General features: G+C 39.7%; 1 protein-coding gene across 11 annotated transcripts in view; it reads right to left on the bottom strand.

Annotated features, from left to right (window-relative positions):
* The window catches only part of LOC126998380 (partitioning defective 3 homolog), a 108822-nt gene that overhangs the window by 7398 nt on the left and 81652 nt on the right, over positions 1-19772 (bottom strand). For 4 of the 11 annotated variants that reach the window (XM_050859990.1, XM_050859985.1, XM_050859989.1 and 1 more), the window contains 23 exons: positions 19305-19541; positions 18305-18475; positions 17175-17323; positions 16753-16953; positions 16193-16317; positions 15570-15799; positions 15127-15360; positions 14719-14821; positions 14305-14552; positions 13475-13714; positions 12798-12917; positions 12290-12462; positions 11600-11686; positions 11081-11209; positions 10522-10607; positions 8991-9416; positions 8172-8324; positions 5683-5771; positions 5133-5271; positions 4609-4756; positions 4112-4316; positions 3504-3656; positions 1854-1931 (listed from right to left, as the gene is read on the bottom strand). In XM_050859990.1, coding sequence (XP_050715947.1) covers positions 1854-1931; positions 3504-3656; positions 4112-4316; positions 4609-4756; positions 5133-5271; positions 5683-5771; positions 8172-8324; positions 8991-9416; positions 10522-10607; positions 11081-11209; positions 11600-11686; positions 12290-12462; positions 12798-12917; positions 13475-13714; positions 14305-14552; positions 14719-14821; positions 15127-15360; positions 15570-15799; positions 16193-16317; positions 16753-16953; positions 17175-17323; positions 18305-18475; positions 19305-19541 — 3924 coding nt within the window. The remainder of the gene's footprint in view (positions 1-1853; positions 1932-3503; positions 3657-4111; positions 4317-4608; positions 4757-5132; positions 5272-5682; positions 5772-8171; positions 8325-8990; positions 9417-10521; positions 10608-11080; positions 11210-11599; positions 11687-12289; positions 12463-12797; positions 12918-13474; positions 13715-14304; positions 14553-14718; positions 14822-15126; positions 15361-15569; positions 15800-16192; positions 16318-16752; positions 16954-17174; positions 17324-18304; positions 18476-19304; positions 19542-19772) is intronic. The other 7 variants (XM_050859986.1, XM_050859987.1, XM_050859988.1 and 4 more) reach the window with 7 other exon arrangements.

Raw genomic sequence — 19772 nt, 5'->3', positions numbered from 1 at the left:
TGCTACAGCAAGTGACTCACTGCATCACTCATCCTAGACAACAAGAACAACAACAATTACTGAAGACCCAGAAGTTTGCAGGTTCGTTGGTGACCACAAAAAACAAAATACTCTCTAAGGTACATTCAGAGATATTCATCACACAAGTTTAAAAGTTCAGAGCTCTTGCAGGCATCTAGCATCATCACTGAGGATGAGTCTGAAACAACAAACAAGCAGAGAAAACCACATTATGGTACTGCCAAGCAACTGCAGTATTCACTCGCAGTACAGGTTCAAAACACAAAGGCTGGCCGGCCCTAGCAATGGATCAGTCCTGGTTACCTCCCAAATAAACCCGAGGCGCCGACTCTCCCCAATCAGGTCCTGGCTGTGGGAGCGGCGGTGGCAGGAACGTGGGGGTGGGACTGGCCTTAGCCTGCCACCCTGCAACACAACACTCATGCAACAACACTGTGCTATGCGGTGTCCTGCCTGACCTGTAGCCACACCTCCAAACTCATCATAAGGAAGGGCAAGACATGCATCACCAAGATTACTGAGAAATCTACAAGAGATGTGAGGTCCATCATGCTGGTGCTGGAGTCATGCCATGCTAAGCTGGTGCTGCTGATCCAAACCCTTACCCAGAACTGACTATTGTCTAGTATTGCAGTGGAGTGCAGGGCAGCCAATGGAACTGAGCCACCCTTAGGTGGAGGGGGGGGAGGAGGGCATGGCCAACCCCGGGCAGACATGGCTGCCTCCTTTCCCTTAACACCCATTCGTGGCAGAGAGTTGGTGCGCAGGGCACTGCCATTGCTGTTGTTGCTGCCACTGCTGCTGTTGCTGCTGCTGCTGTTGTTGCTGCTTAATGGCGCTGATATTTTACTGATGCAATTGCCATGCTTTTGTGTGCCAGGAATGTTAGTCCTGCTGGTAACTCCCAAAGAACCCCAAACTGCCCCACCACTAACACCACAACTACTAGGCCGTTGCTTCCCTTCAGTACACATGTTGCTGCTGCCATGCCTGCCATTGCGGTACTCCGATAAAGCAGAATTATGCCCATTCATGTTTTGGTTGATGAAATTTCTGTTGGCTACATCCCAGGCATTACTGGTAGTTGTATTATCAAGGTAGGAGGAGGCAGGTCTAAAGTCTGACAAAGTCTTTGAGAAGGAAAAGGTAAAGTCTGGGTTGATTTTATTCATGTGACTGAACTGTGAGTGACTGGATACTGCAGCCTGAGGATGGACTCTTTGGTTTGATGATGGAGTTGAGTACTGACTCATGGGAGGGGGAGGAGCAGGATTAAAGTTTGGCTTTGGGGCATGATGGGGAAATGGTGGTTTATAATTATTATTGATGGGTCTGTTTCTAGGAGGAAGGGGAGGCTTGCTAGATACAGACTTCTGAATGATCAAATTAGATAAATTATTCACTCTATTCTCCTGATCCTCAGCTGGAACATCTTGAACATCACTGGTCTTTGGCCTATCAGGATTTCTACCAGTTTTACACGGCACTGAGTATATATCATTGTTGTGGATGTATTTATTTGAGGCCATAAAGGCAGATATGTCTTCCACCTCTGGGACTGTAGGTGTTGAAGTGCTTTTAGATCTCTGGTGCTGTGGCGAGTCTGTGTCTGGTCTAAAACACGCCCCGTAGAGGGAGTTCCGGTGGGATGCAGCAGCAACAGTTTTGCCAGAAGGTTTACTAACAATGCCATGAAATGAGTGTCTGTTTATGTTCCCTGTGCCTTTTGTTTTGTTGTTAGAAGAGTTGCAAGAGGGGGAGCCAGTAGGTGAGGGAGAAGAGGGTTGAGAGGACTTTTTCGGCCTATGCACGACACTCTTATCAGACATTACTTGCAGCTTGGTGTCAGTAGGATTAAGTGTGTTATTGTTTGCCTTGTCAGCCTCCAAGTGTCCTCTTTCATCCAGCATCTGTAATAATGTTGGGAGAGAAGAAGTGGTGAAGCACTCCTACTTAGAATTAGAGACCAGTAAGTATTTCTCGCCCAGTGTTAGATAGTCAGTCAAAGATCTAGGATGCTACACTACTTTCCCGGTGGAACAAATAACCATCATTACAATGCAGTTACCATTATGTGAGGAAGATAGATACCTAAACCCATCAGTTTTATCAAACAATATATATATTCATGTGATGAGATTTAACTTAAAACACTAACACTTAAAAAGTCAAAATTCTTTTTGCAGAATTTAGTACGATGATGGTGACAATGGCAAGGAAGGAAGCATACCACAGCCTTTATAAAAGCACAGAAATTAAAAAAGTGGCAATGCCACTGAAACTCAACAGAGCAAACTGAGGCACACCTGCAAGTGTCACAGTGCCTGAGAAGCCTGCCATCTGCTCCATGGTGTGGCTGATAAGTAAACTTCCTGCACAGTACACATATGGTATTACAAATTCCAATGAAAATTGGAACCTGTACAGCAGATGTCTATGTAAAGCCACCTCAAGTATCTTAAAAAAAAAATAAAAAAAAGAGAAAAAACCTTCATGTCTAGCATTGCAATGATGTTTAAGTGAACCAAAAATGAGTAATTATTAATAGCAATATTTGTGTTATATAATTCCTTTACACAATAACCTTACATGAACCATAAAAAAATCCATAGTAAATATTCCATAAAGTAAGCAAAACTTAAACTATTATTAGATGAAAATAGAGGGATTAATTAAAATCATAACCTTCACTGGCAGTAAATAGTTAGTGGACATGCTTGGAGTACATAAAGCAGATGGTAGGAGAGGGGTGGGGGAGCCTGTCCAGTCATACCACACTATCAACAGGACACCTTGAAATCTTGTAGTTTCTTTAGTATACAATAATACAAACCTTATATACTTTACCCACAGACAATATAAAATAAATATACAAATAAGTAAAAAATAAATCAGCGTCAAGTTTTAACACATCATAGATTTGTTAGAAAACCCAAATAATTGTTACATAAAAGTATCACCTAACTAGAATTGCCAAGACCAATCATCAGTTTGAGCAGAATTTCATCTGGAAACATTGAGTACCATGTTTTTAATTCGGTTCTTCCCATCAAACACAGAAGTACAACCAGAATTAAAATTGCCTTCCAAAGGCAAAATAAATCAAAAGTCTGGCCTCAACACAAAATATCCACCATATAAAAATTAAAACAAACAGAATGGTAAAAAGACAAATCTTTAGATGCTAATAAGCAGAAGCACTTATACAAGGAGAAATTGCCCTGTAAAATGGACCACACCCTACATTCACAAATCTTTAAAACTACTGCTTAAAACTACCTTCCACTATTTGTTTTGTTTAAATAATGTGCCATCATAGTTCCTCTTCCTGGTACTTGTTTTCTTATATTACAATACTCTGTTCTCTATTTCCATAATCTATTCAAGCCCTTTCCAGTAACGGCATTTTATTACCTAAACTTTTCACAGAAATCAAAATAAAACAGGAAATTTGTCAGGAAGTGTGTGTGTGACTAACCCACCTGTCTGATAGCACTCTCGTAATGCTCCTCCATGTCATCAGTTGGATAGGTTCTGTTCCGCTGGGCATGGCGGCGCTGGTGCTCTGCTCTTAATTGGTGCATCCGTTCTGATCGCGATGGCTCTCCATCCTCCCCACGCATCTGCTGCTGCTGCTACAATTGGGGAAAGAAACATGTAAAACAGCTACTTCTTCCATTTTCTGAATAAGGTTGTCTTACAATGAATAAATGCATAACAAGGGATGTCTTTACTTATATTCCACCTACCATCTACTGCACACAGGGTAGTGATCAGAAAAAATAACTAAAACAGACTGAATAACTAACTGATGGTCTGCTATTGATAATTCTTTGGTATCTGTCTCTGTATTCTTCATAGGCCCAGCATGTTGTGGGCATTTTTCTCTTTTTTTTTTAACCCAAGGCCCATCAACTATCATAAAGAACAGGAGGAAAGAAAAAAAGGTAAAAAAAAAAGTAGAACACTAAGAAAGATATTTAAGTGTCAGAAATAAAGAGAAGAAAACCACAACAAAAGGGAATATTTGAGGGAAGAGCAGTTATAAAGGCAAAACTTCCCGCATTACAATGACCAAACCAATACAAACCTGTGATGAGCGTGCAGTGTTCTCAATGAGGCGCCTGTACTGCTCCTGCATGTGGTCGTGTTCCTCCTGCTGCAGCCGCCGCACCGCCGCCAGTCGCTCCACCTCTGCTCGGTCCATCTCACCCCGGCCCTCCCTCTCCCCTTCCCTGTCTCCTCTGCCGGGTCCACTGTTTGTGTTGTCCACACTCTTGCGGTGCTTTCCAAACCTGTGAATTATTATTGTTAATAGTCATCTGAAAACACTAACATATAAAAATAGACATAAATTAAGAAAAATATTGGCAATTTTGTAATTTGCCACACAGTTTTTTACAAAATACTCCCTCTCCCTCTCTCTGAATAGCTTTGTGAAAAGTTTTGCAGTCAACCACATAAACACGGGAAAGCAAAGAGATTTAGAGCCTTGGGAAAAAAAGCCATCTCACAACATTTAGTATCCTTCATACAAGTCCACAAACCAACAGGACCCACATCCTGCCCTGAACCCTCTGTACCAACCTGAACATGGAGCCAAGACCCTTGAGCAAGCCAGCCTTCTTCTTCCCAATCTTCTTATTTTTGTCTTCCACTGCTGAGTTGACTGATGACTGCCGACTATTGCCTCGGCCAAACCCAGATCCACTGGACTCTGACTCCTCCTCTGCCACTGTCAGAATAAAAGACACTGTCAAGTGATGTCTCCCACTCAAAAAGAATAGAGGGATGAAAAGAATATTTATGAACTTGATATCAATGAAAACCTCAACTTAAACTTCTAAATATGACTGAAACAAAACAAGTTCACCTCCTTTAAAGTAAGTTATAAAATAATTTGAATTTCAAACTTCAGGGAATTCAAGGACTACAACTTTAACTATATTTTCATTCAGAAAAATTATCACAAGCTCATGTTCCATGGCTGCAAATTTGGAAATTTGGCAACACATATTGTCACCATGTATATAGTACTTCAGCTTTCATTTCCTAACATTTGAAGACCTTTTGGTCTACTTTTATCTTGAAATACATAAACAGCTACTCACAAGTTTCCATTTTGCTGCGGAGGCCATTGAGAGGGACATCGTAGGATCGGTCAACAGCAGCACGGAAGCTCTCATTGCACCCCCGGCCCCTTGGCACCCGACCTGACCCCATGCGGTGGCCCTCCTCCTCCATGGTCATCTGTGGGTGTCATGTGTTATGTCATTCAGGTTCCTGCTTAGTAAAGCATTTCTAGATGTGATGTGTGGATTCTTCTAAACCTCCTAACCAATGTCTATCACTCTGCCATTCATTAATGTGTATATTTGCAAGATGGGTCATAGGGGAAGGAAAACTGTTAGAATTAAATATGAACTTGCAATTTTCTGTATTTCAGTTTGATTCTGCTAGACAAGGAATTATTCTCCAACTTGGATGATCTTGCCAAACATTGTTTGATAGCTAAAGTATAAGTGGTGATGCCACATGCTTTGAAACTTTAACATGAAAGGAAAGATTCACTTAAGTTAAAACTGCAAGAGGAATCTCTAGGTACCTCAATGTTTGTTTCTTTTCTATATTATATAAAACACATATCTATAGACATCCTACCTCTTGCACCATGGTCTGTAGAGACTCTAAGCTGGAAGACTTCTTCATACCCAGGCCAGGACCAAAGTCAAGTCTTGACCTGAGAGCATCTGGGAACAGTGAGGAGACCAGGTCAGCTTAGGTGAAAGCTTTAATAAGCAGCAGCTGGTAGAAAGTTGTTACTTTGGTAATGGCATTATATGAACCATCATAGTTTTGCTTGTTACTTAGTTGTGAGGCAATATGTTTTTAGGTTAGGGACATACATGGGACATCACATGGATTATTAACAGACATTCATGCATTTCTTTTTCAGTATGTGCAGGTATTAGTTTAGCTCCATGACAAGTCATTCTGTGACTATTATGAAAATTCCCAAACAATATTTCAAGTGATTTTTTTTTCTCCATATAAACAAAACATACCATACCAGTACATGATGTAAGATGAATTTGTTTCAAAAGTAACATCTGTTCATACAAATCTTAAAGTTTCAGGTGTGTCTCAGTTTAAAAAAATATATATAAATGGAAAAGTATTACAGAACAGTAAATTCCAGTGTAATATCTTGAGAGGAATTATGAAAAGAAAATTTGGAGTACCACGAAGAGAGATCTCATCAACTGGAGCGTTCAACAAGTCAACTTCTGGCTCTGATTCAGTGCGGTTTGGGACAAAAAATCTAGATTTATAATAATAATCATGTTTAACACATAAAAGTTACCTTTTTTTACATTTTTATGTGCCATATATTAGTGAGATATTTTGAAAGTAAACTATATACGTGTATAAACGAGGTGGTACAATCAATTTTCCACAAATGGAAACTTTTGCATCCATCTCAAAACTTTTTTGATATTTTTTTGTACTGTGGAAAGCCTTCACATCATTCACATATGGGATTTTGTTGTTTCTTACAAACTTGTTCAACATGTTATAGTATAACTTCTCCCTCCAAAAATGGTTTCTTTTAATAGAGTAAAGCTTCTAACATTATAGAAAAATATTGCAGTTAGTATTACTCAGAATTTATGTTCTTTTCATAAATTTAGGGAGTTATGGACCTAAAAAAAAATGTCCAATGTGTGTATATAAAGCAACACAACAAAGCTGACTTGCAAATCAGTATTAATATGCCAAAATCACAAATTACAACAGTTTTGATATGAACCACACACCTGCAGTGGTGCTCAGTGTCTCGTGGACAATTTTTCAATTCTTCCATTGACACTATTTGGTGAAATGATGACTGAAATCTATATTTACTTAAGCAGTTTTTTTCTCAGCATGTTCTAGGTTTATTCCCAAGATTTCAATAATTTGTGCATGTCATTTTGTTGGTAATAGATTTCTATGGTTTTACAGAAAGTAATATTTCTGATATATTATGTAAATTAAATGGCATAAAAGGATTCACAGACACTGCATGAAAGATTATGAACATAATAATTACTTGATAGAAGTTGTAGAATGCCTTGCCTGTCTGACATATATATATATATATATAAAATGGAGAATAGACAGCACTTCATCTTGCCATAATATCTGTACTGGAACTCAAGACTGTCCATCAAGGAGAGATTTGTTGAACGCTCCATCTCTAAATATTCAGATTGATACCGCACTAAGACTGTGAGGATATCAACTATATGGGTGAAAGACTTTCATCATGACTGAAAGAAGACCTCGAGGGAGGTGATACAAAGATTTGAAGCTTATCAACTCTGCCACATTTGGGATTGAGGAAAAAAGAATGTGACGATGGATGAGAGCTGACTTCAGAGACTGAGTAAAGTGTAGATTGGAGGAGTTTCGGGCATGGGAAGGAATGACACAGAAAGAGAAGGAAAAAAATCTAAAAATGAAGACATGAAAGGGAAATAAGTGCAAGGAAGCAAAGAGAATGGAAGGGACAGGAAGGGAAGGAAGAGGAGGGACTGCATGGGAAGAATGTGAAGGGCAGGAAGGGAGAGGAAAAGGAAAGGGTGGGGAAAAAAGAGGTAGGAAAGGTAGAGAAGGGAAGTAAAGGGCAGAGAAAGGATGAGAAGGGAAAGAAAGGGGAGGTCAAGAAAGGAAATGGAAGAAGAGGAGAGGGAAAGGGGCAAAAAGACTAGGGGAGAAAAGGGGCAAGAAGAAAAGAAAGGGAAGGGAAATGTAGTGAAGGGAAGAAAATAGGAGGAAAAAGTAAGGTAATAGAAGGGAATGATACAGAAAATAAAGTGAGGGAAAGTTAAGGTAAGGAGGGGGGGGGGGGGGGGGCGTTGGGTAATGAAAGGGAAACAAAGAAGGGAAGGGAATGGATAAAAAGGGAAGGGAAAGGAAAGTTAAGAAAGAGAAAAATAAGGAGGGACAGGATGAGAAGGGAAGGGAAAGGAAGGGATGGGAAGAAAAGGGGATGATATAAAGAGCAATACAATGGAGTGGACAACTTGGACTGAACTGGTGCAAAGAGGAAAGTGTAAAGAGTGTATGGGAGGACAGGAGAGGACCACCACATCACCAACATTTACCCTGTGATGCTACGTGCTCATGCGGGGAGGAGGGTTGATGAGCGTGAGTGGTGCGCTGGGTCTGAGAGGCAAGTGACTCATCTGACGATGCTCGGACCATCTTCCCGGCTGCCACCAAGGCCTCCCGACCCAACAAGTCTTGGTTACGGGAAGCTAATAAGCAGACAACACCGGAAAATTTTTGTGTGAATCCGAGAGACGAATTCAGACTAATTTTCTTCTTTTATTGAAGATATGAAGAATTTGTTGAAGCCTTACAAAATGTGTTGGTTTAACAAGGGTATTAGGCTGTCTCTTACATTTATATTAGTCCTTTTCAGAAATAGAATGTACAATATGAAGGAGTTTCAAGTTAGGGTGGTGCACAAGAGTGAAGGAACTTTCAAAAGAAAAGTAATGCAATTCTTAGAGAACTGCAAAACAACATGATTTATGGCAATGCATCATGTCAGATTTGCAATACATCCAATATTCCTTAACAGTCTCACAATGTTCTAAATGAGTTTTTCATTTAGAAAGAATAAAAGTGAATAAAAATTAAAAGTAAAAAATGTAAAACTTTTGAAATGAAAATTTCAACAACAGTAAAAATAATGAACTGCATATATAAAAACTCAGGATGCTGCTGCAAGCCTGAAAGTTAGTTGTCCCACCACCGTGCATGCATGTTAGAGTCTGGCCCTTGACGTCCCCAGTCCAAAGCTGAAGACAGCAGAAAAAAAAAAAAAAAAAAAAAAAAAAAAAAAAAAAAAAAACAGCAGCAGTAAGTTAACAGAACAAAGCATACTTGTCATGCACCAGGTAAATCAGGTTAGTTACCCCAGTTGGAAATCATGTTGGAAAGATCCTGTCCAAAAGTTGTCCGCTGGTTCCCTTTACTGTAATGCCTCTCAAGGCTGCGGCTTGTGGGGCTGAAGGTGCCTCGAGGGTGCCCACCAGACTGGCCCCTTCGAAGAGTAGCCCCCACCGGCTCACTGCCCCGCCGCAGCCCGGGCCCACGCAGGCCTTGCATAAATTGCTGTTTGGTTGAAGGCTTTGTGCCTTGCACAGACTTATTTTTATTTTTTGGAGGTTTGTTTTCATCTTTGGCCTTGTTTGTCCTGCCCCAGCATGAAGTGTTGGGGACAGGCCTGCCAGCAGGTGGGGCGAGGGGTGAGGGGTGAGGGGCTCCAGAGGGAGGCTCAGTTGGTGGCACATCAATGCCCACTTCCCTTAAACCTGGATTCACCTCCTCCACAGGGCCACCTTAAGGGCAAAGACCACACCACAGGTTATACCCAGCAAGGGAGGCTGTTAAGGCAAACCCTGAGTCTACCCTGAGCTCTGCACTTCACTAGGCCAAAACCCAATGTGTTCAGGGCTCAGGGCTTGGAGGAGCACCAACCTCACGTGATAGTCATGGCTACAGTCAACTTTGTTGAATAAATAACAAAAACACTTTAAACATTGTTAAAATTGAACCTTTTTGGTAAGTTCATCCCAAGACTAACAGAGATGGTTGGTGTTCTTATAATATATAAAAAGCCCAAAATCCAAATAATACATATTCAGAGTTAGAATGCACCTATGAGGGCTACGTTTTCAGAAGGCTATAGCATACTTCACTGCCAGGAGCTTGCAAGGCCTAGCTACTAACCCTCAGCACAGCTCTGGAATAACAGTTTGGATATACACACACCAATGCTAATTCCCACACATGACTATGAAGAAGCAAGTTTGAATCAATTGTTACAGCTGATAATGTCATATCTAAAGCCTTACCATTAATGAAAACTCAAAACTAGGACCAGCAGAAATATTATACCTGGCAGTACTCAAAACTACAAATAACCCAAAAGCATAACTACACATGTCTCCACCACAACAGACCATCTCAGGAAACTGCTGGATACTATTGCAGCACCTGTTGTCCATCCCCACCTGACACTTTATAGATTAATGGTTAACAGTCTACTGAAGATCTGTTTCAGTCTCACTACAAATGAATCACCTCCAACTACTGTCAAAATACTGCACAAATAGTAGCCACTATTACTTCTGTGGTTGTTGCAAATTATTATTTTCATATTTCCTCTATTGTATACTTGAAACTAATTCTTGGTGAATTACTTGACTATGCCCTTGGGGACTAGTCAACAATTGACAACATGATTACGGCTTTTCACTTCATGCTTTATTCAGACGAATTTAATTTTATCTGACTGTAACTATACAACAACCACATGACAAGATTTTTTTTCCAGTGGTGATCTGTGATGATGGAGTCAATAAAAAATGCATCCCAGTTATAGGAGACAAATGACAAAGCAAAAGAAAAGTTCAGGCTCTCTTTGAGCTGCCATGAACTAACCTGCCATTCCGGCGGCCCCAAGTCCCTGTGTAGCTGCCAACTTCTCCTGTGCCAACATTATCTGCTTCTGTTTCTCCCTTTCTTCCCTAAAAATAATATTTAATCAATGCAAGAAAGGAAAATCATCATGGAAATAACATGTAATTATAATAATTATAATAAAATAATCATATTATAATATATAATATAATATGATATCAATATTTTACAATAATCATAATAATATAATAAGAGATATAACACAATAGTGATGTTTTAACTGTTTCATGATAACACATCATCTTATTTAAGGACCCTCTTTCACAGAGCTAAAAAGGGCATGTAATGCTTCTTGCAAGTGTTCTGAGCAGAAAGATCAGCCTTCTGTAGTGCAGGAGTTAATTCCCATTTAGCCACTTATGAAAAATAGTGAACAATATATGTACTTAATTCAGATAATCTCCGTAATATATTAAAATTTTCAAATATAAGTGTGTAACGTGTACTACAAAAGTAATCTTTAAAAGAAATCATACCCTGATACTATCCAATGCTCATAAATCAATGCACACATGCACACCTTGCTTTCTTGTTGCGTTGGTATGTGTCCGTGTTCTTAGCATCCAGCGTGGCATGCCGCTTCTCTGACATGCTCTGCCTGCCAAACTGGTCTCTGGAGAACCCTGCCGCATTCTCCTCCAAGGAAGTTCTGCAAAGGTTGCCAAAACTTGTATTCATTACTGTCATCATTACCATCATCCCAATCCCCATTAATACCACTAACACCAACACCCCCAACATTGTCACCACCACTGTGCTACTGTTTAGATGCTCAACATATTTGGATATCTAGTTAACACATTTGTAGATGAAACACAGACTGAAATCCCTTACACTCCTTTTTAAAAGCTCCATACATGCCTCTGTCTTTTAGAATGAGTAAAAGGAAGATTTGAGGTTTCAAATTTCCTGGATGCAAAAGAATTTGATCTGAAGAATCTACTATTTCATCAAAGAAAAAGGAAAATCAAAGTAATGTTAATAAAAATGCTCAGAGGTAAATAGGAAGCATGGATATGTTTAAGAAAAAAAGACTCACTGGCTGGTGTAGGCGTCATCAGACTGGCTGGGATGGTCACTGAGGCTTCCTGCAGAGGCGCCAGGACCACCGTGCCCACTCATGTGTCTGAAAATCACACACACAGAGATAATTAATTATTGTGCTTTTCAAAGGCAGTCTTCATATTTTCACATAAAAAAAAAAATTTTGGATTGTTTGTTTTGGGGGTGACATTTTTCTTATAATGAAAATGTATATGCATAAATAAATCTGGAGAATAATGCTTTGAAAACTTCAAGTAAGAATTTTTGAACCAGTCATTCAATGATCCTTGATGATTTTTTTCCACAGAAAAACAAGTTTTGGAAGTTATTCTTTCGAGAAGGTACATAATAACTAGACTCATCCCTGTCACTCCACTTTCCATACCCAGCAAAAAGAGGGACACAGCCAAATAACAAAGACAGCAACAATAGGAAGAAAACTTATGTTCCTAAAAATGTATAAACAACATGCCATAAGTTCACATTCCTTACATCCATACGTGTTTGCCGAGACATATCAAACACAACATAAGACAAGTACTTGATAGAATTACCAGTCATTACTCCGACACATTAGAAACAAATCCTTTAAAGCATAAAACTCTTGAATTTGTCAAAAATTTTCCATCAATACATTACAGTCATCATCCAAAATTTTGTCCAAAGCAAGCCAGGGAACACTGACCCTGAGAGGTGGGTTCCAGTGTCATCATGGATGATGAGGGTGTCTCTGGATGGCAGGTTAACAGTCGGGGAGCCCAAGGTGTTGCTGCCTCCCACGGCTGGTGCCAGAGACTCCCGGTCCACACGCATCACTAACTGCTGTAGCTGAGAGGTGTTCCATGTCTCGTGTGTGGCCTGTGTGGATGAATATGGGGAAACATCAGTCAAATGAGTGATATTAGTGTATGTGTATGGCTTGTAGGAAAGAACATGGAAAAGGTAAGCTATAAAAAATATGAAGTTTGTGGCCTGGAAGATAGAGAAATGAACATTTGTGTTTAATCTGCAAAAGTAAAGCATTGGAAAGAAAAAAAAAACATACGCACAATTGAAAAACTCTTGTGGGTGCTTCAAAGCACTCACAATACCTAAATTCACCTTTCTGTACACTTTGCACATTACTGATAAAACTCTTTCAGAACATGGGTAAACATTTTAAACTAAATCTTTCTTTTGGTTAGCCCAGTTACCTTGTAGTAGCTTTCGTTGCGCAGCGCTCCGTTGTTATTGGTCAGCCGCTGGATCACAGGGTTGCGCACATCAAAGGTGTCGTTGATGAACTCTCTCTCGGGGTGCAGCCGCTCATCACTCTGGAGGTACAAGGTCAACTTTATTAAATTAAACCTGTGCTAACCAGGATGTCTTGTTAAAAGCATATCTATGATATTTGCCACAAGAAAATCAATATTAGCAACAAAGTATTTAATATTAGACTCTAAATAACAAATGCAATCAAATGTACATTAAGCTATCAAAGAAAAATAAACATAATATTTAAGTTAGTTGTGAATGCCATGAGACATGATATTACATAGATGCAATAAAAAAATAAAAAAATAAAAAACATTCATCAGTTTCCTATACATCCCTGCAAGCTATCACTTTTTTATATGCACTTTCCACTTCACAGATAAAATCATAGCATTTGCTGGAGCAGGATGGAGTACACTAACATCAGACAGAGAGGTGAAAGATGTTGGGAAAGGGCATTGCTAGTGATGGCTGATGATAAGATGATATGAAGATATTAGAGTATTTGCCAGAGCAGAATGGAGTACATCAACATTTAAGAGAGAGGTGAAGGACATTAGAAAAGATTTCCTTCCTGCAATGAACTAGTGATAGCTGATCATGATATGGCCCCCACCTTATTATTAACATGGAACACTAAGGTGGCATCCGACGCATCAGTGGTGCCTGAGTGGTCTGGGGTAGGGGTGGTGGGGGCAGACTTGGTACCCCCCAGAGTCTCTGTGCCTGAGGAGTTGGTCAAGAGGCTGTTGGCAGAGTCCCGACCTGACCTGTTGGCTGAGGAGGGACTTGACCGTTCCCTGCTGAGATCCGTTCTTCTGGCAACAGTGAGGGAGATCATTCCTGGTGTTGGGCCCTGGATGGGGAAGATGTCAGGAATTAGTGTTTTCTGTGCCATTGCCAAGGGTTGGAGTCTTATTCAATACCACTATTAAGCATCTGGATTACCTGAATCACTCTGGTTCATCCTAAAAGCATCATGGTCATTAGTTTTCTCTCAGCAACAATCTTCATAAATTTCATACTTGTTGAAAGCTTTTTTTTCATATTTTTACTTGAGAATAGAGTACTCACTGATGCCTCCAAAATATTTTTGTCCAATCTTTAGTGTAATTGTCATCAAATAGGGAAACAATGTTAATGCCAGTATCCTCTGCTCTAAAAGTTTATTTGTTATACAGACTAAAAAATTAAGAAGTCAAGTATCTGTGAACACAATTGTAAAATTTTAGAATACTTGAAAGGTAAAGAGGGAAGGCTCCAGAATAAAGGAGTAACATGTGAGGGTGTTGACTGGAAAAAAAGATGTGATATGGCCAACCCATTTAGTTTTTATAAGCATCAATATTATAAGAGGCAAAATAAGAAAACCATCTGAAGATGAAAATTACACTAATTTGGTCAATACATTGAAAGTAAAACAAAATGTTCATCAGCAAACACTACCATCAGGAAAGGCACCCTGGCGCTCTCAGGGGCACCCACCTCCTGGTGCATGGCGGTGCGCAGGGTCTTCATGGCCTCGCTGTTGGGCTTGCCGAGGAGGGACAGGCCATTGATGTTTACCAGCTGGTCATTCTGCAGGAGCCGTCCATCCCTAGAGGCTGCACCGCCATGGATCACATTTTTCACAAATATTCCCAGGTCCACTGCACCATTTGGACCAGAAGTTGTTTTTCCCTTTACACTCACTCCTGCAATTAAACACGTGGCCAATTTAATCTCATTTGAAGTACTTGATTACTTCAAGTATGCAGAATATAAAATAAACCAAAAGCTCATAAAAATCTGAAAGATACTAGAATAAACTTAAGAAGTGAAAGAAAACATGACACTACAGTAGTTTACAGGAAAACTTACCTAGTCCTGCTCTTTCAGAATCATGGACAGGAATTTCAAACACAAGAATTTCTTTGTGCTTCCATGGGAACTGAAGGCTGTCCTCAGGAGATTTCTCTAAAGGCTGAAAGAGGGAGTAGAACAAAAATAAGGCAATGATTGTGGTAACAAGATATCAGGATAAATGAATGAAGTGCACTCATTATAAAGGCAACAAAATGCTCAAACTAATACTACATGGCTGAATAACCAAGTAATCATTTATTAGTTAGGAATGCTAAAAAATCCTGGACTTGGTCTTTAGATATGTCCTTCAGAATATAAACACATCAAGTGATAGCCTCTCTGGCTGTGTTAGTTAGGATGTTACTTTAATGACCATAATCATATTATACACTGACTAATACATATGCAAGATGAAAGCATTACCAGCTGTCTTGGGAGCAGAGGGCTGGAAGGTTTCTCGTCTGCTGTGGAATCGATAGACGCCCCTTCACTGCCACGTTGGTCCTGGCGTGACACAATGAGTGTTGCAGTGCCACCTATTGGTATCTGGCGTAAAAGCCCCGCCACTTCTGACTGGCTGTTGCCAGTGACTGCGACTCCATTAACCTCCAAGAGACGGTCACCAATACGAAGGGTGCCGTCCTCAATGGCAGCTCCCTTAAAGGTGTCAAAGAATGAGGAAGGTTAGTCAGGGCTAAAACACACATTATCCACGCTAATTCTCTACTGTGTGGGAGAGTGAGAGTAGATCATATTTTTCATATTACGTACTTAAAAATGTAATGTATAGGTGAGGATAAGAGTTTGGGTAAATTGGTGGAAGTGAGAGAAAGAAAAATAAAGTTTATGTAAAAATGTGGATGCACCTTTGGCAAAATATTTTTGATGTAGATGGGCGCCTCCCCACCAGCTGGGTTGTCACGGGTGGTGATGGAGAAGCCCAGCCCATGTGGCCCCTTGGTGAGGTGCACAGTCACCCGGCGGCCCAGTTTGCGGGTGTTGCTCTGCAGGATGACCGCCTGCGTCCGGGATGAGAGGGAAGCACCGCCGACCTTCCTTGTAGCAGTCACACTCGCCACCTTTGCTCCACCCACAGCTGTACAGGAAATGGAGGCAAAGAGTGAGTGAATATGAGCAAAAATCTAAGAAGATACAATTTCAAAATTTTAAAAATACTGAAATCTTTCATTCAACTCACGACTATACAAGTGAAAATGGTATAAATGAGTGAATTATGGGAAGCAAGTGACTAAGTGACAAAAATTGTCTTTAATTCATATTCATGAGGCCTTTGGGTAAATTTGTTTGAAAAGTCAACCATCACAAAAGTTATGATACTAAAGTGTTTTGAAAAGCCTGTGTAAAAAAGTTTATGAAATCAAAAGAAAGGCTTTCTCTATTTATTTTCCAGCAACATTGTTTTTTGTTTTGTTTTTTTGCTAATATACCTAGTCTTACAATTGATTTTCTAAAAAAACTGCACACTTACTCCTTTCCTCTCCCTCAACCAGCTCTGTGCAGGAGCCCTGACGCTGGTGGTTGCCCACACTGCCCTTCACCACCAGCAGCCTCAGCTCAGGGCTCTGCATGGCATCCTTGAAGATCTCTTGTGCACTACAGAAAGTTATTATATGGGAGAAAATTATCAAAATTGAACTGTGTGAAGAAGCAGAGCCAATATTAAAAATTATTCCAATGCCTCAAAATGTGTGATTAAATAACAACATTAAGCCCAAGTTATTATTTTAAAAGTAGTGATCCCGATCTGTACAGGAAAAAAAAATATATATATATATATATATATATATATATATATATATATATATATATATATATATATATATATATATATATATATATATATATATATATATATATATATATATATATATATATATATATATATATATATATATATATATATATATATATATATATATATATATATATATGTATATATATAATGCACAGAATTTATAAGCACCCTTAAATTTACATTGACAGAATAAATTCTTAAAGTTATGGCTACTGTATTTTTTTTAATCTTACTTCTGAAAAGTTATGTTGCTCAGAGATCTTCCATTAATTTCAATTATTCTGTCGTGGACCTGAATCCTGCCATCTCTGGCTATCCTGCCGGCAGGCTCCACTCCTTCCACTAGCAGGCCCTGGTCACGACCCCGCCCGTCCGTACTGGGGATAACATGTATCCCTAGAGGACCTCGGTCATTGCTTAGCACCACAAGTATCCTGGGGAGAGAAGAGCTTATCAGAATACTGGTCTCCTAATGGCTGAGGCCTCGGAAGGCTTACACTATAACTGCATCATTCAAGTACTGAGCATCTATATTGATTTATTGCTAACCCCTAAGCAATAATAAGTTTCAAGAAGAAACAGATGACTATCAAGAAGTGTAGCTTGTACTACATTTTGTTAAGGAATCATTCCCCCAGGACAGCCTTTGACTCACGTGTTAGAGTCTTCATGGGAAGAGTCTCTGAAATGCAGTGGAGAGGATGCTGACCCTCCCAACGGCTCTCTTCGTCGCCCCTCACTCGACGCCAATGCACTGTCAGCTGCGTCGGCCCAGCGTGCCATTATGGGGTTATCCGACAATACCTGGGGAGAGGCAAGGATACATTGTTTATATTTACATCTGAATGAAGATAGTGTATTCTCCTTTTTGAGGACAAAATCAAGAAGATATTGGCATTACCTTCTTATTTTGATGACATAAATGATGGAGTAGAGAAATAGTGTGGTGATCCAATTACTTCTGCTTTGATTCAATATAAAATTGCAAGGTGACAAAGGTGCCTCTGGCTGTTTGGTTAACTTTTGATATTCTAACTTCTTGCAGTGGTTACATATTACCACATAGATTAATTTCATACACTTGATATTTTGAACAGGCAAGTTTAATACTATATTAAGTCACATTCAGAGCCATAACAGTAAACCAATCATGTGAAAATTTCATTTTCATTTCATCTCATGATTCCTACACATCCCCTGAAGTAAAGCATAAATGGCGCCACTATAAAAATTGCCTGCGCCATGACGGGCTTGGGCCAACCACCAGGCCCCTGAAAAAAAAGCCTACCGGCACTACAGGCAAAGATGTAAAAAAAAAAAAAATAAATAAATAAATAAAATAAATAAATAAATAAACAACACATATATGGACGTCTAAAACGTGGCCCTCAAGGTTCCTAACTATGACACTGATTCAACTGTGATCTTATCCACAGGAAAAAAATATATAAATACAAAAACAAAGTCTAACCTTTCCTGCCTTGCCTTAGTCATGTGTAACACTCAGGACAAGTATATGTACGGTTACTGAGAAAACTGTTAAAAATGTGACAGTAGGTTTTGGAATTTAACATTGGGATATCTAATATATTTTCTGGCTTCCAGCTTTGGTATTCTTTTCCTTTGTGCTGGAGGAGAGATAGGAAAAAGGCAGCCTCTACTGCATTTTCTTCATCATACTACGTTAACTTTTTCAAGAGGAGACACCAACCCTTAGTGTCTGTTACAGCAGAAAATTAATAAAATAAAATAAAAAGGAAAAAAAAAACAGCTCCCCCCCCTCACCTGCACAGAACATCTGTTGGTGTCTCGATTGAAGCGAGTGAAGGCAGTGGCAGCAGAGGAGTGGTGGGAGGAGGTGGAGGATGAAGGCGTCTTTTCTTCCCCTGAGCCTTCCCCTCGCTCCCCTGGGTCCACAAAGACACTGTCGTCCTCATAGGAGCTGTGGCCGTCTTGCTGTAAGAGACCAGAATCATGTATGTGATATGATGATCAATGAAGAGGAATGAACAGGGAATGGCTATTCTTCTGGACCAAGCACATCAGGCACTGGGATAACAAACATTCTAACTGACTGATGCTATTTTGCTTATGAATCACCATCATTTTCAAAAGAAACCTGAGTAGAGAGCAAAACATCTCCAAATGCATACTTGTGGCTTTAGGGTTTAAGATTACATTCTTGAGTGATTATGGATTTTATAATCATAAGCTGCTGAAGCCAAGGCCTTAAAGTAAATTCCATTCCAAAGATTAAAAAGTCACTGAGACACCCGAGCAGTTAAGACATTCACAGCCATTCATTGCTCACTAAGTGCCATTCATTTTTAATATTATGGCAATTTTATAAATTTTCAAACTTGTTTAATAACCTAAATATCCCAGGTAAATTTCAATTAACCATGGAAAAGCACAGTCAACACCAGAAATAAGGAACAATAATTGTAGTACTTGTGAGGGCACAAGAATAACTAATTTCCTCACCATTAAACAAAAAAAATACTATGCAGACAAGTATTGCTCATCCTTTACCCTTTTCTTTCAAAGGGGAAAGAGAAGAAACCTACTCCACCCATCCTTTATCATCCCTCTCCTAATTTAAAGAATGAAAAAGGGTAAACACATAATTCTAAAAACATAAGCCAAAAATACGCATAAAAGTTGACATTCCCTTCTTCATCCCATTAAATCTAATCCATAATTAATTTCCTTATCTCCTTAAAGAAAAAGAAAAAGAAAAAAAAAAAAATGTGGTGTGAATATCCATCCATCTAACCATACTTACTATTGTCTTCATGGGCGTGGAGCTGCTGAGTGCTGGGTTCTGGTCTTCAATGATGGGTGCTGCAGACCATCTTTTAGTGGGGTCTGGAGGTACATTCACAGGGGGGATGGGAGACAGGCGGTTGAGCGCTGGTTCACTCCCCCGTCTCACGTGTAGGGGTGGAGGCGCTCCACTCAACTCCTCTCCAGTGATCTCTATATCATTGCGGGTGAATGGGGAGAATTTGTGCTCCACGTCCTGAGTGAAGGGAGAAGAGAGGGGCTTATGATTCTCTGCCTCTGTCTCACTGGGTTTGTATCTGTCTGTCTATCTCTGTCTCTGTTGGGCTAAAATTTGTCAACTAATGGTGAGACAACCTCAGGACTCAGCACTTACCACTTCCATGCCCTCACCCACCACATGTCTGTCACTGTCTCTCCTGCTTGCTCTAGCCTATCTCTAGTCTATAGCCTATTCCTTGTCTAACTT

This window comes from Eriocheir sinensis, chromosome 14, assembly GCF_024679095.1.
Source record: "Eriocheir sinensis breed Jianghai 21 chromosome 14, ASM2467909v1, whole genome shotgun sequence".
Taxonomy (NCBI): domain Eukaryota; kingdom Metazoa; phylum Arthropoda; class Malacostraca; order Decapoda; family Varunidae; genus Eriocheir; species Eriocheir sinensis.
The sequence above is the reverse complement of the archived record's forward strand: the minus strand, read 5'-3'. Positions and strand labels throughout refer to the sequence as shown.